Source organism: Cherax quadricarinatus, chromosome 37 (genome assembly GCF_038502225.1).
Source record: "Cherax quadricarinatus isolate ZL_2023a chromosome 37, ASM3850222v1, whole genome shotgun sequence".
NCBI lineage: Eukaryota > Metazoa > Arthropoda > Malacostraca > Decapoda > Parastacidae > Cherax > Cherax quadricarinatus.
This window is the reverse complement of record NC_091328.1, coordinates 24,627,851-24,655,112: the sequence shown is the minus strand read 5'-3', so window position 1 is coordinate 24,655,112 and position 27,262 is coordinate 24,627,851. Positions and strand designations below refer to the sequence as shown.

The 27,262-nt window shown below is 40.1% G+C and overlaps 1 protein-coding gene across 1 annotated transcript in view; it reads left to right on the top strand.

The window, feature by feature from the left end:
* The window catches only part of LOC138853681 (putative neural-cadherin 2), a 197,148-nt gene that overhangs the window by 148,182 nt on the left and 21,704 nt on the right, over positions 1 to 27,262 (top strand). The window contains exons 7-8 of the mRNA XM_070091743.1: positions 2,667 to 2,842; positions 24,332 to 24,478. Coding sequence (XP_069947844.1) covers positions 2,667 to 2,842; positions 24,332 to 24,478 — 323 coding nt within the window. The remainder of the gene's footprint in view (positions 1 to 2,666; positions 2,843 to 24,331; positions 24,479 to 27,262) is intronic.

The window sequence follows — 27,262 nt, the reverse complement described above, 5'->3', positions numbered from 1 at the left end:
ACTAGCAACATCTACCACATTGCTCCTCTATCCACTCTATCGTATACCTTTTTGAAACTCACGAATATATCACAAACTTCCTAATCTTTATCTAAATACATTTGATCTACTCATTCCATACCTTTTGTTCAGCCTTGTCCATATGCGATCCTGCTCTCTGTATTGCTTTTAATTCTTACAATAATAAATTTATAATACAATTTACCTTGTATTCTCAAGATACTTATTTTCTTATGTTTAATCCCATTGTTTTTTATCTCCCTTTCCTTTATATAAGGTGCTATGTACACACCTTGCCAAACCCTAGACACCTTACCCTCATTTATACATTTACTGAACGAAAGTACCAACTACTAAAATATATTCCCACATCCTTTTAACATTTCTGTCTCTACCCATGAACCCTAGATGTTTTACCTCCTTCAGTTTTACCTAATACCTCACACTTTTCCCCTTCACTAACATCTAGCTCTTCCTCACTCTTAAAGGATGTTATACCTCCCTGACCCAATGCATGAAATCACTTTCACTTTTTCTTCTTCGCCATCTTCCCAGTACCTCCAGCTCCCCAGCTAATAGCTCTCATGTTCTGTAGTTAGTCATATCCATTAGTTCCCTAGGCTTTCTCAACCTATTATTCTCCAAAACTTTTTCATATTCTCAGCAAAATTTTTTGACAAAACCACCCACCGTCTCTCTCCCTGAACGCTCTGGTAACCTCTGTTTCTCTCCATATACTCTACCTACCTCCTTACATCACTTCTGCTTTGTTAAAACCTCTCGTATCTTAACGTTTTCAGCCTTACCCCTCCCTTTTCCTCATCACTCCACCAATTGCTCCTCTTCCCACCCACACTCACTCTCCTATATCCCACAAACCTTTGCTCCACCCTCTAACACCCTCTAACACTGCACCCTCTAACACACTCTAACATCTGTTGCTCCTCTTTAAACATCCACTTTCAGAAGTCTACCCATCAACATGTTATGCACCCATACATAGTCCAGCAGACTATTGTCATTACGTCCTATAGTCATGTCTCGTATACTCTTTTATCCACTTTTCCTCAAAATATATACTACCTATTACTAAACCCCTTTCTAAACAATGATCATTCGAAAGTACCTCATTATAATTTTCAGTTAATATTCCACACTTACCGAATAGGCCCTCTACCACTGTTTTCCCCACTGTAGCATTCAGGATCCCTACCACAACTACTCTCTCACTTAGTTCAAAACTTCCTAAACACTCAACATCTCCCATAATCTTTCTTCTCTAACTCTTTTTACTTTGCTGGGAAATAAACAGTTAGTATAACTTACTCTTCGCGTCTGACCCTTACTTTAATTCACATAATCCTTGAATTTATTCAATAATATTCCTTCATTTCCTTCCATAACTGATCCTTCAATATTATTGCTACTTCTTCCTTAGGTCTTACTCTCTCTGATACCCCTGACGTAATTTCACTTATTTCTCCCCACTAAAACTCTCCTACCCCATTCTGTTTTATTTTGCTTAGAGCCAGGATGTACATCTTTTCATGCATATCACTGACACTACACCTACGATCATTCAGACATCTCAACTTTATCAAATTGTCCTCTTATATTTAATAATCTATGCAAGAGAAAGGGTTACTAGGCTCTTGCTCCCGGCATTTTAGTCGCCTCTTACGACACACATGGCTTATGCCAGGATTCCTTTCCTCTTCCCCATTGAGATGAAAATAAAATAAATAAGAACGAGAACTATTACGAAAACAGAGAAAAACTCCGATGGGTGTATATACATATACATGTACATGCGTGTGCAGTGTGACCAAAGTGTAAGTAGAAATAGCAAGATGTACCTGTTATCTTGCGTTTTTAAGACACGTAATCCTACCATTGTGAAAAACAATTACAATTTTCCTTTTCTCACTCATTTGGCAGGACTGTAGTACCTCCCTGGGTGGCTGCTGTTTAAATATTCATATATTCTGAAATGTTAAAGAAACAATAAAAATTAACTGCCAACTGGAGTCTAGTTCAGCTTTAGAATGAACATTTTAACACGTCTTAACAAGGAGCTCATACGTACTTGGCAACACCTCTCGGAGCAATGTTAAATGATAATGTAGAGGATAAATCTAGTGAAGTAATCAGGTAGAAGCCATGGTAATGGCTCACGTTAACGCAGTATCAACAGGGCACAGGTGGAAACCATAACAGTGGCTGATGTTACGGCAACGACACTACTTACGGTGTCAAGGACGGTAACAGATTAGGAGGAGGCCTCTTCATGCGTTGAGGTTTAGACAACGACATTGAGGTAACTGTTATGGTAAATGTGAAGGTCAGAGCATATTTGTGGGAAAATGCCATGGTAAGGGATGAGCTTAATGCCATGGCAGTGGTTGAGGGGCAGGCCACACCAATGATTGAGGTATAATACACAAATAACCCGCACATAAAAGAGAGAAGCTTACGACGACGTTTCGGTCCGACTTGGACCATTGACAAAGTCACACTGAGGTATAACTTATGAGAGTAATTGCGGTGCCTAATGTTGAACAAGGTGTTGAAGAGTGTAGAGCAAAGGTGCTATGTAGTGACAGCAAATTCTCGGGTGATCGTCATGATGAGTGATGCTAGATAGTAAAATGAAGGTGTGTTAACAGGTACGGGAACGGTGGTAGTGAGAGTGGGAGACGTCAATGACAACGCACCTCGTCTATCACGAAGAGACTGGCTCCTGGAAATGGACGAGACCCCTGGGTCAAGTCCTCCATCACACACCACACTGCTGGAGCTGGCAGCAACCGACCCCGATATTCTCAATCATTTCGCTTTCAGGGTGAGTAACACGCCGTTTAACTGTGTTAATTTATCTACACACGAAAAAGTAATAAACACAAAGCTTATATATTAATGTTTTATTAATTCAATGTGGATTCAACTGTGCTATTTTAGTATGTATATTTGAATCTGTTAGTGCATTTTGCTACAGTATTTAAAATAGTGTGCGTCAGTATGTATACTGAGTGTGTTTGTGTGTGTACTCATCTATTTGTACTCACCTTTTTGTGGTTGCAGGGGTCGATTCATGGCTCCTGGCTCCACCTCTTCAGTGATTGCTACTAGGTCCTCTCTCTTCCTGCTCCATGAGCTTTATCAAACCTCGTCTTAAAACTATGTATGGTGTGTATGTATGTGTGTGTATGTATGTGTGTGTATGTATGTGTGTGTATGTATGTGTGTGTATGTATGTGTATGTATGTGTGTGTATGTATGTGTATGTATGTGTGTGCATGAGTAGCTTAAAACCGTGAGATAGAGTGTTAATGCTGATATTGTTAAACAAACGTGTAATATTAATATTTTAACAAGTATCGGCCGGCATAGACTGGGTTTTAACCGATAATTTAAAAATGGCCGATGCCGGCAGATACTGATGCTTGAAACATCAGTAATATATATATATTATATATATATATATATATATATATATATATATATATATATATATATATATATATATATATATATATATATATATATATATATATATATATATATATATATATATATATATATATATATATATATATATATATATATATATATATATATGTGTGTGTGTGTGTGTAATGTCGTGCCGAATATGTAAAACTGGTCAGTTAGCAAGAACTCATTTAAAATTAAGTCCTTTCTAAAATTTTCTCTTATACGTTTAAAGATATATTTTTTTCATTAATGTTAATGTAAATTTTTTAATTTTGCAGCAAAAGAATCTTAGAAAACTTACCTAACCTTATTATAACAAGAACAGTTTATTTTAGCCTAACCCAACTAAATATATTTCAGATTTGTTTACAGTATTTTAATACTAAATAGACACAGTGAAATATATTTTTTTTTCGTTAGGTTCAGAATGATTTTGGCGAAATTATTGCATACACAAATTTTCGCTTGTCCTATATAGCAAGATGAGCGTTGCTATTTAAGCAACGCTCATCTATATAAATATATATATATATATATATATATATATATATATATATATATATATATATATATATATATATATATATATATATATCGTGCCCAAAAGGTAAAAGTTGCATTTTGGCATAAATAGCAACGCTCGTCTTGCCGAATGCGGCAAGCGAAATTTTGTGTATGCAGTAATTTCGCAAGAATCATTCTTGCCACGCTCCAAAGCTGAAGGGGTTGGAGCTGCCAGCTTCAGGGAGACCCGGAAGATCCGCAAATATGAAAGAAGTCCCCCTTGCTATAACTTCATCCCAATAGAGTCGGAGACCCTTGGAGCATGGGGCAAGTGTGCTCTAAGGTTCCTCAAAGAAAAACAGGGCGGCAAGCTTCCTCTTTCAGTGTTGCGATCCAGAAAAAAAATGCCTGGAGCATTGAACTAGTGCACCAAACAGGGACTAGAATGAAATTAGCTTAGATTCATCCACACCATCGTGTGTCGTTGTTAGGTAAGACACATATGCAACAGTTATGTATCTTTATTTCGAAACGTTTCGCCTACACAGTAGGCTTCTTCAGTCGAGTACAGAAAAGTTGATAGAAGCAGAAGATACTTGAAGACGATGTAATCAGTCCATCACCCTTGAAGTTTTGAGGTGGTCAGTCCCTCAGTCTGGAGAAGAGTATTGTTCCATAGTCTGAAACAATATGGAGTTGAAGTGACAGGATGGAGCCTTATATAACGCCAGGAAGTGAGATGTAGGCCACTAGTAGAGGTAAGAATGTTGTCGTTGGAAGGTCAGGTCCCTCTCAAATCCAGCCATTCTCAATAGTAGAAGTTGACATAGTTGATTTCAGGTCAGTATTTTATACCATTTTATACCTCTCGGTATTTTCTTGGTACAGACCTGAAATCAACTTTGTCAACTTCTACTATTGAGAATGGCTGGATTTGAGAGGGACCTGACCTTCCAACGACAACATTCTTACTTCTACTAGTGGCCTACATCTCACTTCCTGGCGTTATATAAGGCTCCATCCTGTCACTTCAACTCCATATTGTTTCAGACTATGGAACAATACTCTTCTCCAGACTGAGGGACTGACCACCTCAAAACTTCAAGGGTGATGGACTGATTACATCGTCTTCAAGTATCTTCTGCTTCTATCAACTTTTCTGTACTCGACTGAAGAAGCCTACTTTGTAGGCGAAACGTTTAGAAATAAAGATACCTAACTGTTGCATATGTGTGTTACCTAACAACCTGTCGGTATTTTATACCATTTTAATGTTCACCATCGTGTGTCCTTGGGTAGGGAGTACAACATCCAGTTCCGCTGGATGCCCTACTTGTAAGGATCGTATGGTCCAGTGGATTAGGGCGTCATGCGTTTTCGCCCACCACGAGGCAGGCCAAAACAGCATGGGTTCGAGTCCTTGGCTAGTGCAGTGTTGTTATTGACCAATACCACTCGTTCGTGGTCACAATAATATAAAATACTGCTCGTTGAACTAGTACACCAAACATGGACTAGAATGAAATTAGCCTAGAGTCATCCACACCATCGTGTGTCCTTGGGTAGGGAGTACAACAGCCAGTTCCGCTGGATGCTCTACTTGTAAGGATCGTATGGTCCAGTGGATTAGGGCGTCATGCGTTTTCGCCCACCATGAGGCAGGCCAAAGCAGCATGGGTTCGAGTCCTTGGCTAGGGCAGTGTTGTTATTGATCTAAGCCCTTTAATTGCCTTCCTTTGATGTATTACTTAAATAGTTCCTTTACACTGTGAGTAGTCACGAAACACATGGAATTTCACTACTCTTTCACAGTGGTTGCTTTGCATATATATATATTATTATCACACTGGCCGATTCCCACCAAGGCAGGGTGGCCCGAAAAAGAAAAACTTTCACCATCATTCACTCCATCACTGTCTTGCCAGAAGGGTGCTTTACACTACAGTTTTTAAACTGCAACATTAACACCCCTCCTTCAGAGTGCAGGCACAGTACTTCCCATTTCCAGGACTCAAATCCGGCCTGCCGGTTTCCCTGAACCCCTTCATAAATGTTACTTTGCTCACACTCCAACAGCACGTCAAGTATTAAAAACCATTTGCCTCCATTCACTCCTATCAAACACGCTCACGCATACCTGCTGGAAGTCCAAGCCCCTTGCACATAAAACCTCCTTTACCCCCTCTCTCCAACCTTTCCTAGGCCGACCCCTACCCCGCCTTCCTTCCACTACAGACTGATACACTCTTGAAGTCATTCTGTTTCGCTCCATTCTCTTCAGAATCTCCCAAGAGCACAGTGTCATCAGCAAAGAGCAGCTGTGACAACTCCCACTTTGTGTGTGATTCTTTATCTTTTAACCCTCGCATTTACTTCTCTTACAACCCCATCTATAAATATATTAAACAACCACGGTGACATCACACATCCTTGTCTAAGGCCTACTTTTACTGGGAAATAATTTCCCTCTTTCCTACATACTCTAACTTGAGCCTCACTATCCTCGTAAAAACTCTTCACTGCTTTCAGTAACCTACCTCCTACACCATACACTTGCAACATCTGCCACATTGCCCCCCTATCCACCCTGTCATACGCCTTTTCCAAATCCATAAATGCCACAAAGACCTCTTTAGCCTTATCTAAATACTGTTCACTTATATGTTTCACTGTAAACACCTGGTCCACACACCCCCTACCTTTCCTGAAGCCTCCTTGTTCATCTGCTATCCTATTCTCCGTCTTACTGTTAATTCTTTCAGTAATAACTCTACCATACACTTTACCAGGTATACTCAGCAGACTTATCCCCATATAATTTTTGCACTCTCTTTTATCCCCTTTGCTTTATACAAAGGAACTATGCATGCTCTCTGCCAATCCCTAGGTACCTTACCCTCTTCCATACATTTATTAAATAATTGCACCAACCACTCCAAAACTATATCACCACCTGCTTTTAACATTTCTATCTTTATCCCATCAATCCCGGCTGCCTTACCCCCTTTCATTTTACCTACTGCCTCACGAACTTCCCCCACACTCACAACTGGCTCTTCCTCACTCCTACAAGATGTTATTCCTCCTTGTCCTATACACGAAATCACAGCTTCCCTATCTTCATCAACATTTAACAATTCCTCAAAATATTCCCTCCATCTTCCCAATACCTCTAACTCTCCATTTAATAACTCTCCTCTCCTATTTTTAACTGACAAATCCATTTGTTCTCTAGGCTTTCTTAACCTGTTAATCTCACTCCAAAACTTTTTCTTATTTTCAACAAAATTTGTTGATAACATCTCACCCACTCTCTCATTTGCTCTCTTTTTACATTGCTTCACCACTCTCTTAACCTCTCTCTTTTTCTCCATATACTCTTCCCTCCTTGCATCACTTCTACTTTGTAAAAACTTCTCATATGCTAACTTTTTCTCCCTTACTTCTATCTTTACATCATCATTCCACCAATCGCCCCTCTTCCCTCCCGCACCCACTTTCCTGTAACCACAAACTTCTGCTGAACACTCTAACACTACATTGTTAAACCTACCCCATACCTCTTCGACCCCATTGCCTATGCTCTCATTAGCCCATCTGTTTATATCTTACCCTAACTGCCTCCTCTTTTAGTTTATAAACCTTCACCTCTCTCTTCCCTGATGCTTCTATTCTCCTTGTATCCCATCTACCTTTTACTCTCAGTGTAGCTACAACTAGAAAGTGATCTGATATATCTGTGGCCCCTCTATAAACATGTACATCCTGAAGTCTACTCAACAGTCTTTTATCTACCAATACATAATCCAACAAACTACTGTCATTTCGCCCTACATCATATCTTGTATACTTATTTATCCTCTTTTTCTTAAAATATGTATTACCTATAATTAAACCCCTTTCTATACAAAGTTCAATCAAAGGGCTCCCATTATCATTTACACCTGGCACCCCAAACTTACTTACCACACCCTCTCTAAAAGTTTCTCCTACTTTAGCATTCAGGTCACCAACCACAATTACTCTCTCACTTGGTTCAAAGGCTCCTATACATTCACTTAACATCTCCCAAAATCTCTCTCTCTCCTCTGCATTCCTCTCTTCTCCAGGTGCATACATGCTTATTATGACCCACTTCTCGCATCCAACCTTTACTTTAATCCACATAATTCTTGAATTTACACATTCATATTCTCTTTTCTCCTTCCATAACTGATCATTCAACATTACTGCTACCCCTTCCTTTGCTCTAACTCTCTCAGATATTCCAGATTTAATCCCATTTATTTCCCCCCACTGAAACTCCCCTACCCCCTTCAGCTTTGTTTCGCTTAGGACCAGGACATCCAACTTCTTTTCATTCATAACATCAGCAATCATCTGTTTCTTGTCATCCGCACTACATCCACGCACATTTAAGCATCCCAGTTTTATAAAGTTTTTCTTCTTCTCTTTTTTAGTAAATGTCTACAGGAGAAGGGGTTACTAACCCATTGCTCCCGGCATTTTAGTCGCCTCATACGACACGCATATATATATGTATATATATATATATATATATATATATATATATATATTTTTTTTTTTTTATTATCACACCGGCCGATTCCCACCAAGGCAGGGTGGCCCGAAAAAGAAAAACTTTCACCATCATTCACTCCATCACTGTCTTGCCAGAAGGGTGCTTTACACTACAGTTTTTAAACTGCAACATTAACACCCCTCCTTCAGAGTGCAGGCACTGTACTTCCCATCTCCAGGACTCAAATCCGGCTGCCGGTTTCCCTGAATCCCTTCATAAATGTTACTTTGCTCACACTCCAACAGCACGTCAAGTATTAAAAACCATTTGTCTCCATTCACTCCTATCAAACACGCTCACGCATGCCTGCTGGAAGTCCAGGCCCCTCGCACACAAAACCTCCTTTACCCCCTCCCTCCAACCCTTCCTAGGCCGACCCCTACCCCGCCTTCCTTCCACTACAGACTGATACACTCTTGAAGTCATTCTGTTTCGCTCCATTCTCTCTACATGTCCGAACCACCTCAACAACCCTTCCTCAGCCCTCTGGACAACAGTTTTGGTAATCCCGCACCTCCTCCTAACTTCCAAACTACGAATTCTCTGCATTATATTCACACCACACATTGCCCTCAGACATGACATCTCCACTGCCTCCAGCCTTCTCCTCGCTGCAACATTCATCACCCACGCTTCACACCCATATAAGAGCGTTGGTAAAACTATACTCTCATACATTCCCCTCTTTGCCTCCAAGGACAAAGTTCTTTGTCTCCACAGACTCCTAAGTGCACCACTCACTCTTTTTCCCTCATCAATTCTATGATTCACCTCATCTTTCATAGACCCATCCGCTGACACGTCCACTCCCAAATATCTGAATACGTTCACCTCCTCCATACTCTCTCCCTCCAATCTGATATTCAATCTTTCATCACCTAATCTTTTTGTTATCCTCATAACCTTACTCTTTCCTGTATTCACCTTTAATTTTCTTCTTTTGCACACCCTACCAAATTCATCCACCAATCTCTGCAACTTCTCTTCAGAATCTCCCAAGAGCACAGTGTCATCAGCAAAGAGCAGCTGTGACAACTCCCACTTTGTGTGTGATTCTTTATCTTTTAACTCCACGCCTCTTGCCAAGACCCTCGCATTTACTTCTCTTACAACCCCATCTATAAATATATTAAACAACCACGGTGACATCACACATCCTTGTCTAAGGCCTACTTTTACTGGGAAAAAATTCCCCTCTTTCCTACATACTCTAACTTGAGCCTCACTATCCTCGTAAAAACTCTTCACTGCTTTCAGTAACCTACCTCCTACACCATACACTTGCAACATCTGCCACATTGCCCCTCTATCCACCCTGTCATACGCCTTTTCCAAATCCATAAATGCCACAAAGACCTCTTTAGCCTTATCTAAATACTGTTCACTTATATGTTTCACTGTAAACACCTGGTCCACACACCCCCTACCTTTCCTAAAGCCTCCTTGTTCATCTGCTATCCTATTCTCCGTCTTACTCTTAATTCTTTCAATTATAACTCTACCATACACTTTACCAGGTACACTCAACAGACTTATCCCCCTATAATTTTTGCACTCTCTTTTATCCCCTTTGCCTTTATACAAAGGAACTATGCATGCTCTCTGCCAATCCCTAGGTACCTTACCCTCTTCCATACATTTATTAAATAATTGCACCAACCACTCCAAAACTATATCCCCACCTGCTTTTAACATTTCTATCTTTATCCCATCAATCCCGGCTGCCTTACCCCCTTTCATTTTACCTACTGCCTCACGAACTTCCCCCACACTCACAACTGACTCTTCCTCACTCCTACAAGATGTTATTCCTCCTTGCCCTATACACGAAATCACAGCTTCCCTATCTTCATCAACATTTAACAATTCCTCAAAATATTCCTTCCATCTTCCCAATACCTCTAACTCTCCATTTAATAACTCTCCTCTCCTATTTTTAACTGACAAATCCATTTGTTCTCTAGGCTTTCTTAACTTGTTAATCTCACTCCAAAACTTTTTCTTATTTTCAACAAAATTTGTTGATAACATCTCACCCACTCTCTCATTTGCTCTCTTTTTACATTGCTTCACCACTCTCTTAACTTCTCTCTTTTTCTCCATATACTCTTCCCTCCTTGCATCACTTCTACTTTGTAAAAACTTCTCATATGCTAACTTTTTCTCCCTTACTACTCTCTTTACATCATCATTCCACCAATCGCTCCTCTTCCCTCCTGCACCCACTTTCCTGTAACCACAAACTTCTGCTGAACACTCTAACACTACATTTTTAAACCTACCCCATACCTCTTCGACCCCATTGCCTATGCTCTCATTAGCCCATCTATCCTCCAATAGCTGTTTATATCTTACCCTAACTGCCTCCTCTTTTAGTTTATAAACCTTTACCTCTCTCTTCCCTGATGCTTCTATTCTCCTTGTATCCCATCTACCTTTTACTCTCAGTGTAGCTACAACTAGAAAGTGATCTGATATATCTGTGGCCCCTCTATAAACATGTACATCCTGAAGTCTACTCAACAGTCTTTTATCTACCAATACATAATCCAACAAACTACTGTCATTTCGCCCTACATCATATCGTGTATACTTATTTATCCTCTTTTTCTTAAAATATGTATTACCTATAACTAAACCCCTTTCTATACAAAGTTCAATCAAAGGGCTCCCATTATCATTTACACCTGGCACCCCAAACTTACCTACCACACCCTCTCTAAAAGTTTCTCCTACTTTAGCATTCAAGTCCCCTACCGCAATTACTCTCTCACTTGGTTCAAAGGCTCCTATACATTCACTTAACATCTCCCAAAATCTCTCTCTCTCCTCTGCATTCCTCTCTTCTCCAGGTGCATACACGCTTATTATGACCCACTTCTCGCATCCAACCTTTACTTTAATCCACATAATTCTTGAATTTACACATTCATATTCTCTTTTCTCCTTCCATAACTGATCATTTAACATTACTGCTACCCCTTCCTTTGCTCTAACTCTCTCAGATACTCCAGATTTAATCCCATTTATTTCCCCCCACTGAAACTCTCCTACCCCCTTCAGCTTTGTTTCGCTTAGGGCCAGGACATCCAACTTCTTTTCATTCATAACATCAGCAATCATCTGTTTCTTGTCATCCGCACTACATCCACGCACATTTAAGCAACCCAGTTTTATAAAGTTTTTCTTCTTCTCTTTTTTAGTAATTGTATACAGGAGAAGGGGTTACTAGCCCATTGCTCCCGGCATTTTAGTCGCCTCATACGACACGCATGGCTTACGGAGGAAAGATTCTTTTCCACTTCCCCATGGACAATAGAAGAAATAAAAAGAACAAGAGCTATTTAGAAAAAGGAGAAAAACCTAGATGTATGTATATATATATATATGCATGTGCGTGTCTATGAAGTGTGACCAAAGTGTAAGTAGGAGTAGCAAGATATCCCTGTTATCTTAGCGTGTTTATGAGACAGAAAAAGAAACCAGCAATCCTACCATCATGCAAAACAGTTACAGGTTTTTGTTTCACAGTCATCTGGCAGGACGGTAGTACTTCCCTGGGTGGTTGCTGTCTACCAACCTACTACTGTATATATATATATATATATACATCACAGTAAACAAGTGATATTACAATCTGCAGAACATCCTCTGTGAAAAAATAGTGAAATTCCAGGTGCCAGCTTAGTGACAATTTAATTTCAAATGAGTGACATATGTTGAGAAATGGTTTACCAGCTAAGGTTAAAGATTAAATATAGGGAGTACTTAGCTGATAAGACAGCTATCGTCCACACAGCTGCCCCTGCAGACGAGGTCTTGAGAAACTGTCTCATTCACTTCTTAACGGGCTGTAATAGATTATATGTATTATGTTAATAATAATTTACCCCTAGGGGGTGTTATGTCAGCATATATCAGACACTGATGGCTGACGACACCGGGGTTTATGATAAGTGACTAACTCGTAACTTATACTCAACTGCGCAATCAATAGTAGTACATCACGAGTTAGAACACTTACCTGGGTATATGTATCTGACCCGTAGTTATGCCCGGATATCCGATGAGTTGATTGGCGAATAGTGTTCTTTGATGAATGTCGCACTACACTCTGTTGGATCGCAACACTCGTTGTTACACTGTTCATCAATAATTGTTCACACCATATCACTAAAGAAGCTGATCATACTTCTCTATAAGTGTTTATCGTGTTTTGTGAGACACTTTGTTCGCACTAACGCACGGATCAGTGTTCTTTGTTGGTTATCCTGGCGTCAGTGTGACTCCCAGTAGGGTGAAAAGTAATCTGACCTCACAGCGTCCTACGCTGCTGCAATGCCCCCTAGAACATAAAGGAAAAGCTGACCTAGTACTTTTTGCTTCCTTGCCAAATTTCCTCCATGAAGCAAAGCAGAATGCTTGATTCTTGCTGTCTTAAGCATAGACAACAATGTACACTATATTTACCATGGTAATAAAGTGGGAGCAGGATTTTCCTTAATTGTCCTGCTAAGGTAAGAGATGGACTGTCTTTTATTAAACTACACTTTGCAACACTGGACTTGGGCAAGGAGCGTCGGTCGCTTGACCACGTCCCATCCTCGTACTGCATCTGGGATCAATTACTTGCTGTTGCAGTAAACAAAATGCTTGCCCCTTCTCAGAGGGCTGGGCCCTTCAAGGCTGAAAGGGGCTGAAGGGGGCTGATACCCCCCTCCTGGAGATAATTTCTCCACAACATATGAGTGACAGGTGAATGGCAGTCAAATGTTAAATGAGTAGCAAATGAGAGACATCTGAACATCAACTGAGTCTTATAGCACAGGCGATTCCCAAGTAGACTGCTCGACAGAATTTCTTAATTCATGTTACTTCCATATATAACACTGGTCTGTATTTGAAATGTTTTTAATTTTTATTTTTATTCATGGTTGGTATCTTACATATTCTTGGGCTGATGATTGTAAATATCTAAACCATTCTGCTCTATCATGTAAGGATTTTGAATGAAATAAAAATTAATGATAAAATATGGGAATTTTTAATAAATTGGTAATTTATTAAAATTAGGCAAGTAATCATGGAAAAGCACATTCTGTTAGTTTTAAGAACACATGAATTCCAAATCAACATGAATCAAATCAAATTATTTTATTAAAAAATATGCTCATAATGGTTAGCCTACATACTGTGTATCGAGACCATTACGTTCCAATGGCCAGGAGTAATCCGCCGTCATGCTGGCATTCCATTTGCCCTGGTATCGAGTTTGCATGGTGCAAATATCCAGATGAAACCACTCTCTTTTTTCCTCACTGTTGTTGAGAAATGGTTTACCAGCTAAGGTTAAAGATTAAATATAGGGAGTACTTAGCTGATAAGACAGCTATCGTCCACACAGCCACCCCTGCAGACGAGGTCTTGAGAAACTGTCTCATCCACTTTTTAACAGGCTGTAAAAGATTATATTATGTTAATAAATTACCCCAAGTGGGTGTTATGTCACCATATTTCTTTCACTGATGGCTGACGTACGTACTTGTGTGGACTCAAAAGTCCTCACCTCACTGCCGACTATAGGTTGATTACAAACTCCTTGCCACACAAGAACTGCGCAGAAAGAAATTCATAACCCACCTTGCTCTTGTAGCGTGAGCTATGTTGTTCCTTACACCCTCGACAGATATCAGTGACTTGATAGAAGCTGAAGTGTCCTTTTATGTCCACATCTTCCATAGTCTAGGAATACGCACACTGGTACACTATGTTCCACAAGGTTTGTCTTTATTGTTCACAATCTTATCACTGAAGAAGCTGATCACACTTCTCTGTAAGGGTTTATTGTGTTTTGTGAGACACTTTGTTCACATGGACACACGGATCAGTGTTCTTTGTTGGTTATCCTGGCGTCAGTGTGACTCTCAGTAGGGTGAAAAGTAATCTGACCTCATAGCGTTCTACGCTGCTGCAATGCCCCTAGAACATAAAGTAAAAGCTGACCTAGTACTTTTGCTTCCTTGCCACTTCCTCCATGAAGCAAAGCAGAATGCTTGATTCTTGCTGTCTTAAGCATAGACAACAATGTACACTATCTTTACCATGGTAATAAAGTGGGAGCAGGATTTTCCTTAATTGTCCTGCTAAGGTAAGAGATGGACTGTCTTTTATTAAACTACACTTTGCAACACTGGACTCTTGCAAGGAGCGGTGGTGTATATTGTGTATATTTCGCCTGCTCTTGCGAATTCCTTGCATTGTTAATATCTCTAGTAAGGCTGATGCATGCAGGGGATGAGATGAAAAGCTGTAAGCCTTCTCCCTGAAAGCTGGCTGCCTTGGATCAAAGTCTAGCGCAAGCTGGACTCTAAGGTATTGGTCCAGTGTGGGTAGATTGGTAAAGCACTGCGTACCTTGTTCCAAGGTTCGTAGGTTCTAGTCTCCTTCAGCCAGAGATCAGTGTTTATATATATATATATATATATATATATATATATATATATATATATATATATATATATATATATATATATATATATATATATATATACCAAGAAAGATACCATAGAGTCAATAAAAAATATCATGCAGACCAGTGTAAGAGAGAGAAAATAAAAAGAAAAAAGTTAATTTGGATGCTGAAAGATATAATTCACAATATGTTTGGTAAATGTTGAATCCGCTGTAACAGAAAGATTGATAAACGATGAACCCACTGTAGGAGAATGTTTGATAAATATTGAACCCGCCGTAACAGAAAGATTGATAAACGATGAACCCACTGTAGTAGAATGTTTGATAAATGTTGAACCCGCTGTAACAGAATGATTGATAAAAGATGAACCCATTGCAAGAGAATGATCGATAAACGATGAATCCATTGCAACAGAATGATTGATAAATGATGAGTCCTCTGCAACAGAATGATTGATAAACGATGAATCTACTGCAACAGAATTATCGATAAACCATGAATCCAATGCAATATGTAATCCAATATATCAGCATATATTTTAATTTTTGAGTCCAGTGTTACATATTACTTACTACATGTTGCATCAATGTTGAGAGAATGTACGTGCAATGTTTAAAGGTCATTCCCACTCTTCTTTCCATCAAATACTCTTTTAAAATTTATTTATTGTCTATGATGGGAAAAGTTCTTTCTCTAATCTTAAACACTTCACCTGCGTTTATACCAGCAAAAGCTTCTTGATCCAAGGAACTGGATCACCTTTCTCCTACCTTGGATTAAGAAACTTTGCATATAGACAAATGCAAAGTTCTAAATGTTGGACAGGACAATAACCATGCCACATATAAACTAAATAATGTAGATCTTAATATTACGGATTGCGAAAAAGATTTAGGAGTTCTGGTTAGCAGTAATCTGAAACCAAGACAACAGTGCATAAGTGTTCGCAATAAAGCTAATAGAATCCTTGGCTTCATATCAAGAAGCATAAATAATAGGAGTCCTCAGGTTGTTCTTCAACTCTATACATCCTTGGTTAGGCCTCATTTAGATTATGCTGCACAGTTTTGGTCACCGTATTACAGAATGGATATAAATTCTCTGGAAAATGTACAAAGGAGGATGACAAAGATGATCCCATGTATCAGAAACCTTCCCTATGAGGATAGACTAAGGGCCCTGAAACTGCACTCTCTAGAAAGACGTAGAATTAGGGGGGATATGATTGAGGTTTATAAGTGGAAGACAGGAATAAATAAAGGGGATGTAAATAGTGTGCTGAAAATATCTAGCCTAGACAGGACTCGCAGCAATGGTTTTAAGTTGGAAAAATTCAGATTCAGGAGGGATATAGGAAAGTACTGGTTTGGTAATAGAGTTGTGGATGAGTGGAACAAACTCCCAAGTACCGTTATAGAGGCCAGAACGTTGTGTAGCTTTAAAAATAGGTTGGATAAATACATGAGTAGATGTGGGTGGGTGTGAGTTAGACCTGATAGCTTGTGCTAACAGGTCGGTTGCCGTGTTCCTCCCTTAAGTCAATGTGACCTGACCTGACTAGGTTGGGTGCATTGCCTTAAGCCGGTAGGGACTTGGACCTGCCTCGCATGGGCCAGTAGGCCTTCTGCAGTGTTCCTTCGTTCTTATGTTCTTATGTTCTAAACCTGCGTTTATACCAGCAAAGGTTTCCTGATCCAAGGAACTGGATCACCTTTCTCCTACCTTGGATTAAGTTTGATTACCACTTATCCGCTAGTCACTGTGTGATGCTAAAGATTTAGCCACTCCCCATAAATGTAATAAGCGAGGTAGGTTGAAAATGCTCTCCCATTAACATTAAGTTAATTAACAGCACTAGTGAAAAACATTAAGTTAAAATCATCAATGATAAATGATATGTTGACAGCATCAATGATAAATGATATGTTGACAGCATCAATGATAAATATGTTGACAGCATCAATGATAAATGATATGTTAACAGAATCAGTGATAAATGATATGTTAGCATTAGTGAAAAATAAGTGAACAGCATCATTGAAACATAACTTAACATCATCAGTGATAATTGATACGTTAACAGCATTAGTGAAAAATTAGATACCAGCATCAGTGAAAAATAAGTTAGCAGCATCAGTGGAAAATAAGTTGACAGCATCAGTGGAAAATAAGTTAACAGCATCAGTGATAAATGACATGTTAACAGTATCAGCGAAAAATAACTTAACAGCATCAAAGGAAAATAAGTTAACATCATCAGTGTAAAACAATAATTTAATATTCTCAGGGATAAACCATAAATGAGCATTAGTTATAAACCATAGTTTAACATTATCATTTATAACCTGTAATTTAGCATCATCAGCGATAAATCATAAAACAGCAGCATAAACGACACAGCATAAGAGAGTCAATAATAAATTTTAAGTTATCTTCATCAGTGAGGAGCCACAATAAACTATAAACTATCATCATCAGTGATAAACTACAATAAACTATAAGTTAGCAACATCAGTGATAAACCTTTCGTTAAGTCCTCAATGATAAACCATTAGGTATCAGCGTCATTGATTAACCAGATTAAACAGCATCAGCGATTTGGTCTTTTATCAGTGGGAGCGAAACCGTTAAGCCTTTAAATTACGCTGACATCATTCATAACATTCATTGCCAAAGCTAGGTACGTTGACAGGGAACACTGACAGGCAACGTTGACAGGGAACGCTGACAGGATTATTTGAATAAATGGGTGTTTAAAGTATTGAATACACTTGTTACTTTTATACACATATTATGTGGGTAAACATATCAACGAGAAAATACACAAATAACCCGATTTGAACCACTGACAAGTCACACTAACACACGAAGGAAAGGGAGTTATTATATATAGGAGAGGGGGACAAGGCCAGGACAGAGGCAGAAAGAATGAAATGCAGAAGTAGTGGTAGATGTAATGATGGTTGTGGAAGTTGTAGTAGTAGTAGTAGGGTGAGTAGTGGTAGTGGGCTAGTGGCGCATGAGACGCAAAGAGAAGCAAAGTGAGGCAATAGTCGTAGTAGTAGTAGTAGTGGTGGTGGTAGAAGTAGCAGAGGTAGTAGAAGTAACAGTGGTAGTAGTAAATAGGGAGAGTAATAGTAGTGAAACAAGAGACATAAAGGGGAGTGAAGCGAGGCACTCGTAGTACTAGTAGTAGTAGTGGTAGAAGTAGCAATAGTAGTAGCAGTTGTTGTGGAGAAGTAGTAGTAGTGGAGTAGAAGTGGAGTATGCCTAAGGACACGAAAATAAATATATTCGGACATAATTTGATTCTCCAAAGTATCATTCACAGTGATGCAGTCATCGCTTCCCTTAGCTTCAGGCGTCTCATAAGTTCACCGTTGTTCTGCTCATATTACCTTGCAAATTTCCTCACGTTTGACACTACCCTCACTGCGAGGGCTCGAAGCCACTGATCTGAGCCATTAATTTTTGTCTGCGTTATTAAACCCCATTGATCATTATGTTTGGTACTCTAAACCTTGATAAGTTTAATTAATATCATTTCCCAAAGAAAAAAACAGTTGATGAAAGTGAGAATTTGGAAGCATTTCCCGTCCAAATAATTGCACTGAATACGTCCTATTCATTCTGGCTTTGACTGAATGTTGGATATTAGTAAGGCTTGTTAAAGCTGATTGAATACATGAAAATTCAGCTTTCCCTAGACAGGAAAGGAAGAGCAATATAAATACAGCCTGATAGAGGTGCGTGCGTGTACGTGCGTGTGTGGCTGCGTGCGTGAGTGCTTGCATGCGGGAGGGCGGACAAGCGCGCGTGCGTGATAAATTTAGTTTTGACTACTAATAAGGCATTTCTGAAAGGAAATACTGAGTGTTTGATTTTTTCTTTGTTTTTTCCCCTCTGTGGGCTCTTTTCAGTAACTTGAGAAGGTCAATTGAAATATGCTTGAAACTTTCGCTGTTGGTGTATCTTACACAGAAGATGAGTTAGTGTTCTTGTGTTGAGTAATGTTCAACTCAATTTGCCAGTTTTAGAGAAAAAAAAATTATTTGACCAGCGTAATAACCAAAAAAAAAAAAAAAAGCTTCTTCCCACCAGCTTAAAGTTTCAATAGTTGCATAAAGTACACAGAAGAAGGTTCCAGTTGTCACAGCGATGTGTAGACACTAATTGTCTCTGGGCTGTGTAAATACTGATTATCACTGGGCTGTGTAAATACTGATTATCACTGGGCTGTGTAAATACTGATTATCACTGGGCTGTGTAAATACTGATTATCACTGGGCTGTGTAAATACTGATTATCACTGGGCTGTGTAAATACTGATTATCACTGGGCTGTGTAAATACTGATTATCACTGGGCTGTGTAAATACTGATTATCACTGGGCTGTGTAAATACTGATTATCACTGGGCTGTGTAAATACTGATTATCACTGGGCTGTGTAAATACTAATTATCACGGGGCTGTGTAAATACTGATTATCACTGGGCTGTGTAAATACTGATTATCACTGGGCTGTGTAAATACTGATTATCACTGGGCTGTGTAAATACTGATTATCACTGGGCTGTGTAAATACTGATTATCACTGGGCTGTGTAAATACTGATTATCACTGGGCTGTGTAAATACTGATTATCACTGGGCTGTGTAAATACTGATTATCACTGGGCTGTGTAAATACTAATTATCACTGGGCTGTGTAAATACTGATTATCACTGGGCTGTGTAAATACTGATTATCACTGGGCTGTGTAAATACTGATTATCACTGGGCTATGTAAATACTGATTATCACTGGGCTGTGTAAATACTGATTGTCTCTGGGCTGTGTAAATATTAACTGTCACTGGGCTGTGTAAATGTCACTGGGCTATGTAAACGCTATTTGTCACTGCGATGTGCAGACACTAATTATCTCTGGGCTGTGTAAATACTGATTATCACTGGGCTGTGTAAATACTAATTGTCACTGGGCTGTGTAAATACTAATTGTCACTGGGCTGTGTAAATACTGATTATCACTGGGCTGTGTAAATACTGATTATCACTGGGCTGTGTAAATACTAATTGTCACTGGGCTGTGTAAATACTAATTGTCACTGGGCTGTGTAAATACTAATTGTCACTGGGCTGTGTAATTACTAATTGTCACTGGGCTGTGTAAATACTAATTGTCACTGGGCTGTGTAAATACTAATTTTCACTGGGCTGTGTAAATACTGATTGTCACTGGGCTGTGTAAATACTGATTATCACTGGGCTGTGTAAATACTGATTATCACTGGGCTGTGTAAATACTAATTGTCACTGGGCTGTGTAAATACTGATTGTCACTGGGCTGTGTAAATACTGATTATCACTGGGCTGTGTAAATACTGATTATCACTGGGCTGTGTAAATACTGATTATCACTGGGCTGTGTAAATACTAATTTTCACTGGGCTGTGTAAATACTAATTTTCACTGGGCTGTGTAAATACTGATTGTCACTGGGCTGTGTAAATACTGATTAATCAGTTTCATTTAAAAAAAATGGTTCATTTTTTCTGAGTCTTTACCGGAAGTTGCCTCCTCCGTATACCTTCAGATTTACAAACTTGACGTATTGGAAGTCAAGCATTCTAGTGCATGTGTTTTTCTAAAATCTTTTTTCTTAATACTATCAACCAAGCTAAGCATAACATCAAAGAAAAAAGAGATATACCTTCACCAGTTCATCTGTGAATTTTATTGTAAGTTAAAAAATTCTTTCATATAACTATTATTTCATCAGAAAGCTGCGTTTCTGGCCACACTGAGAAGATTTCGTCTACATATCTCTATCAGATTTAATCGGGAAATAATACCTGTGGAAGCAATTTAGCCTCGAAATATTCCACAAATAAAATGCAACGAGTGAATTAATAGCGTGTTAAGTGGGAGAGAATGGAGACGAATGGTTTTTAGGACTTGACGAGCTGTTGGAGTGTAAACAGGGAATGTGAAGAGATTCAGGGAAACCGGTTAGCCGGGCTTGAGTCCTGGAGGTGAGAAATACAATGCCTTCACTTTAAAGGAGGGATTTGTATATATATATATATATATATATATATATATATATATATATATATATATATATATATATATATATATATAAATAAATAAAAATATATATATATATATATATATATAATATATATTTTTATTTATTTATATATATATATATATATATATATATATATATATATATATATATATATATATATATATATATATATATATATGTCGTGCCGAATAGGCAGAACTTGCGATCTTGGCTTAAATAGCAACGCTCATCTTGCCATATAGGACAAGTGAAAATTTGTGTATGCAATAATTTCGCCAGAATCATTCTGAACCTAACGAAAAAAATATATTTCACTTTGTTTGTTTAGTATAAAATTATTGTAAACAAATCTAAAATATATTAAGTTCGGTTAGGCTAAAATAAATTGTTCTTGTTATAATAAGGTTAGGTAAGTTTTCTAAGTTCCTTTTGGTGCAAAATTATAAATTTTTACATCAACATTAATGAAAAAAATATATCTTTAAACGTATAAGAGAAAATTTTAGAAAGGACTTAATTTTAAATGAGCTCTTGCTAATTCACCAGTTTTACATATTCGGCACGACATATATATATAATATATATATATATATATATATATATATATATATATATATATATATATATATATATATATATATAAACCACAGTGAAAAAAAAAGAAATAAAACTTGATCGCTTTCATGTGCTTATACACATATCATCAGAGGAATAGGAAGAAGACGCAAAAGAAACCAAACTCCCCAATTCAACTTAATCGGCACTTCACACACACACAGAAACAAGAGGCCACAATTGGAAGTTGAAGACACAAATGAGTCAGAGAGATACTAGGAAGTATTTCTTCAGTCATAGAGTTGTAAGGCAGTGGAATAGCCTAGAAAATGACGTAGTGGAGGCAGGAACCATACACAGTTTTAAGACGAGGTTTGATAAAGCTCATGGAGCGGGGAGAGAGAGGGCCTAGTAGCAACCGGTGAAGAGGCGGGGCCAGGAGCTAGGACTCGACCCCTGCAACCACAAATAGGTGAGTACAAATAGGTGAGTACACACACACACAGAAGAGCTTAGCAGTGAAATGGAGTAGAGGATGGCCACAGACTGCATGTTGTGAGAGCTTCAATCCGCAGTTGCAGAAGCTAAGGCACAGAACTGAAAATGCTGAAACAGATTAAAGAACCGAAGAGCATATCGGGCATGACATCGGCAACAGGAACATAAGTAGCCAACGAGTTGATCAAAAGAAGGGAAGGAGATAAGTCTTACACAGAGGCCCTATCAGACTACCATAGGGCCTGGGAAAAGTCGAGGAGTGTATAGTGGCAGGCCGTTGGGTACAGGGACAGTAGATAGAGAGGGGACTGAAGGAAGGGAAGGAGACAGGTCTCCTGCAGAGGCATTATCACACCATCAAGAGATCCAGGAAATGTTAAGGAGATACGAAGGGAAACAATATGAGGATGAAAGGGAATCGCCAGACTTTGTTTATGGGCTTCAAAAGCCCGAAAGGGCAACTTATGAAGACGACAAGGGGAGGAAAAAGGGACTGAAAATATCATGAAAGAGACAGGAGACGATGACATGACCCAGCAGACAAAATTTTCAGAGAACAGGAGGGTTCTTAAGGAGAACAACTCGTCCAGTCAACTCGATTTTCAAGTCAGAAATGGAATGAAACAAGATCTTTCAGAAGAAAGGACGACTAAGAGGCTCATCAGATTACCAGCTGGTGTACCTCAACCACGACAGAACATGAGAAGACAGAAATTGAGAGGATACAAAGATGCAAAGAGCAGGAAAGAGTGTCAAGGATGGAGGCGAGCAGGGAAAGCCAGACTGAGAAGGAAGAGCAAGCACAACCTCCCTCAGAACCACCTACAGAGGACCCTTATCCCCGACAACCACACCACAACAAAGCAAACTAACCCAAAACAACACACACTCCATACCCACAGCCCCACCCCCTTCCCGCCACAAACTCCACCTTAACAGCAGCCCCCCATATTATCCTGCCAGGTCTCCCACTTTCCTAATCCCAACAAATCCCCCAGACACAATATTAGAAAAGAAGCTGAAGGTTTGATATACCAACCATGATGGGGGTAAGAACAGATCTACTGGTAAAGCTCGGAATCCTTCCTATTAGAGGCCTGGGTTAGCCTAACCCTAACATGAGCCTCGCTATTTTCATAAAATTTTTTAACTGCTTTCATTTACGTATCATCTGTTCCACACACTTGCAACATTTGCCACATTGCTTACCGGTCCACCCTATCATATGCTTTTTCCTAATCCATTAATGCAAGGAAAGCTTTCTTACCTTTATAAAAATACTGTTTACATATATGCTTCAATGTAAACATTTGGTCTACAGATCCCCTAACCTTCCTAAAGACCTACTTGTTTATCTGCAATCCTGCTTTTCGTCTTACCTGGAGTATACCTGGATAGTGTTCTGGGGGTCAACGCCCCCGCGGCCCGGTCTAGGCTTTCTCAACAGGATTATTCTCCTATAATTCATAGACTCTTTTGTCCCCTTTACCGTCATATTATAATACTATGCACACTCACTGCCAGTCCCTAGTTACTTTTCCCTGTTTCATAAATTTGCTGAGTAAAAGCACCAACCATTCCAATCCTATATCACCATCTGCTTTTAACATTTCTGTTTTGATCCCATTAATCCCAGCTCCTTTACCGATCTTTTATTTTACGCACAACCTGACACAGTGGACAAGACTCTTTCTCACGTTACTGGGAGCAGGGGTACATGAAATCATATCCTAGCAATAGCCGCTGCTGAAGGTGAAATCTAAACCTTTACTACGATTTCCCTGCTAGAGGTTTAGTCTTATCCTCCTGGAAGAGTGCCCTACTGGTGGTGGAGTCTTGTCTTCCTCCAAGAGATTTCCCGCTGAAATACTCTCTTTTCATCCAAAACAAATTTCCTGGTGGAGTAGGTACGATCTAAGCTGTGTTGGTGTGGAATAGAGTGTAATGTTAACAGCAGGGTCTCCCTGAGACTGTGGTGAATACGGTGCAGTAATGCAACATCGCCTCTCCTTGGGGGAGGCGGAACTATTGAAGTATTAAATCAGTGTGTTAATTTCGTCAGGTATAATAAAAAAGCAGGTGTTCTTGGCAGAACTTCGGATACAATCTGAGTGTGCTTTATCTTTCACAGGTGGCTGCAAACAGTGGCTGGGGTTGGCAACATTTCGGGATTCGAACTGTTGGAGCAGTGGGTCACCTGTATGCACGACACACCCTCGACTACGAGACAGAAGAACACAGACGAGGCTTCAGGTTCATGGTTCAGGTGTCTGATAAAGTACGTGTATGAAACCACACATACACACACATACACATACACACATACACACACACACACACACACACACACACACACACACACACACACACACACACACACACACTACTGGAGTTCTATGACATGGTGACAGCAGTAAGACAAGAGAGAGAGGGGTGGGTGGATTGCATTTTCTTGGACTGCAAGAAGGCGTTTGACACAGTTCCACACAAGAGATTGGTGCAAAAACTGGAGGACCAAGCAGGGATAACAGGGAAGGCACTACAATGGATCAGGGAATACTTGTCAGGAAGACAGCAGCGAGTCATGGTACGTGGCGAGGTGTCAGAGTGGGCACCTGTGACCAGCGGGGTCCCGCAGGGGTCAGTCCTAGGACCAGTGCTGTTTCTGGTATTTGTGAACGACATGACGGAAGGAATAGACTCTGAGGTGTCCCTGTTTGCAGATGACGTGAAGTTGATGAGAAGAATACACTCGATCGAAGACCAGGCAGAACTACAAAGGGATCTGGACAGGCTGCAGACCTGGTCCAGCAATTGGCTCCTGGAGTTCAATCCCACCAAGTGCAAAGTCATGAAGATTGGGGAAGGGCAAAGAAGGCCGCAGACGGAGTACAGTCTAGGGGGTCAGAGACTACAAACCTCACTCAAGGAAAAAGATCTTGGGGTGAGTATAACACCAGGCACATCTCCTGAAGCGCACATCAACCAAATAACTGCTGCAGCATATGGGCGCCTAGCAAACCTCAGAACAGCATTCCGACATCTTAATAAGGAATCGTTCAGGACCCTGTACACCGTATACGTTAGGCCCATATTGGAGTATGCGGCACCAGTTTGGAACCCACACCTAGCCAAGCACGTAAAGAAACTAGAGAAAGTGCAAAGGTTTGCAACAAGACTAGTCCCAGAGCTAAGAGGTATGTCCTACGAGGAGAGGTTAAGGGAAATCAACCTGACGACACTGGAGGACAGGAGAGATAGGGGGGACATGATAACGACATACAAAATACTGAGAGGAATTGACAAGGTGGACAAAGACAGGATGTTCCAGAGATTGGACACAGTAACAAGGGGACACAGTTGGAAGCTGAAGACACAGATGAATCACAGGGATGTTAGGAAGTATTTCTTCAGCCACAGAGTAGTCAGTAAGTGGAACAGTTTGGGAAGCGATGTAGTGGAGGCAGGATCCATACATAGCTTTAAGCAGAGGTATGATAAAGCTCACGGCTCAAAGAGAGTGACCTAGTAGCGATCAGTGAAGAGGCGGGGCCAGGAGCTCGGACTCGACCCCCGCAACCTCAACTAGGTGAGTACAACTAGGTGAGTACACACACACTCGTGGATTTGAGCTCGTGTTTTGGTGGTAATTTCTGACTGTGCCATAAGGAATAGAGTGTGGGATATAGGCGTGTGCACGCATAAGAGTGCATATAATCACTTAGGCCCAGAAAAAAAGGAAATATAAGTGATCACAGAAAAGAAAACAAAGGAAATAGTGACTAAGTGTTTAGTGGGGGCCAGGGGAAGGAAGGTGAACGGTTGCATCAGGCCTAAATAGTGTTGCCATAACGCAGTGGGGTATTTTGAAGAATAAGTGCGACTCAAGACCAGGGAGATAAGAGATATGTATAGATGTGTTAGTAAATACAGTGAGTGAAAAAATTAGATGAGCTAGAGACTATAGTGCATACAGGAAGTTAGTGGAAAAATTACCGAGAAGCATCAAGCATCTTCAACTACTGGGACACAGGACAGACCCGCAATGTTACTCCACTGCCAGCCACAAGTAATATTCACCTAGTTTGAGTAGCATGGGGTCAATAGTACCTGTCTCTAGCTGGAATTGGGGGTCACTCTCCTCGAGCTATCAGAATTAGAATAAGCAGCATTTACTGGCATTTAATAGAATTTAGAGGTAGCAGCATACAGACGAAGTCTAGTGTATTTATTTTTGAACGTAATTTTAAACTTCAGTACAGTGGGAACCAAGAGATCGGGAACATATGCAATACATATGTAGTACATACGTGGGAAATAAGGACTGCTTACATAAACATATGCACACACACACACACACTAGGTGAGAACAGGATCTGCTGTTAGGCATTTGAATAGCTGTAGCATGCACGCACACACACACCCACACACACCCACACACACCCACACACACCCACACACACCAACACACACCCACACACACCCACACACACCCACAAACCCCCACACACATCCACACACACCCACACACCCACACACACACACCCACACACATCCACACACACTCACACACCCACACACACCCACACACCCACACACACCCACACACACCCACACACACCCACACACACCCACCCACACACACCCACCCACACACACCCACCCACACACACCCACCCACACACACCCATGCACACACACCCATGCACACACACCCACCCCCCCACCCACACACACACACACACACACACACACACACACACACATCATGCACACATCACACATACACACACACACACACATACACACACACACGCAACACACACAACACACACACACACACACACACGCAACACACACACAACACATGCACACACACACACACACACACACACACACTGCCAGACTCACACATACACTCCCCCCCTCCCCCACCGACATCTCACTCCTTTACCTGATCCCTCCCCTCCCTCTTTCACCCTCCCCCTCCCCACCTCTCCCTCCTTCCCCCTCTCCCTCTCCCACTCACCCACTTGCTTCACTCTCCTTCCCACTCCCCCTC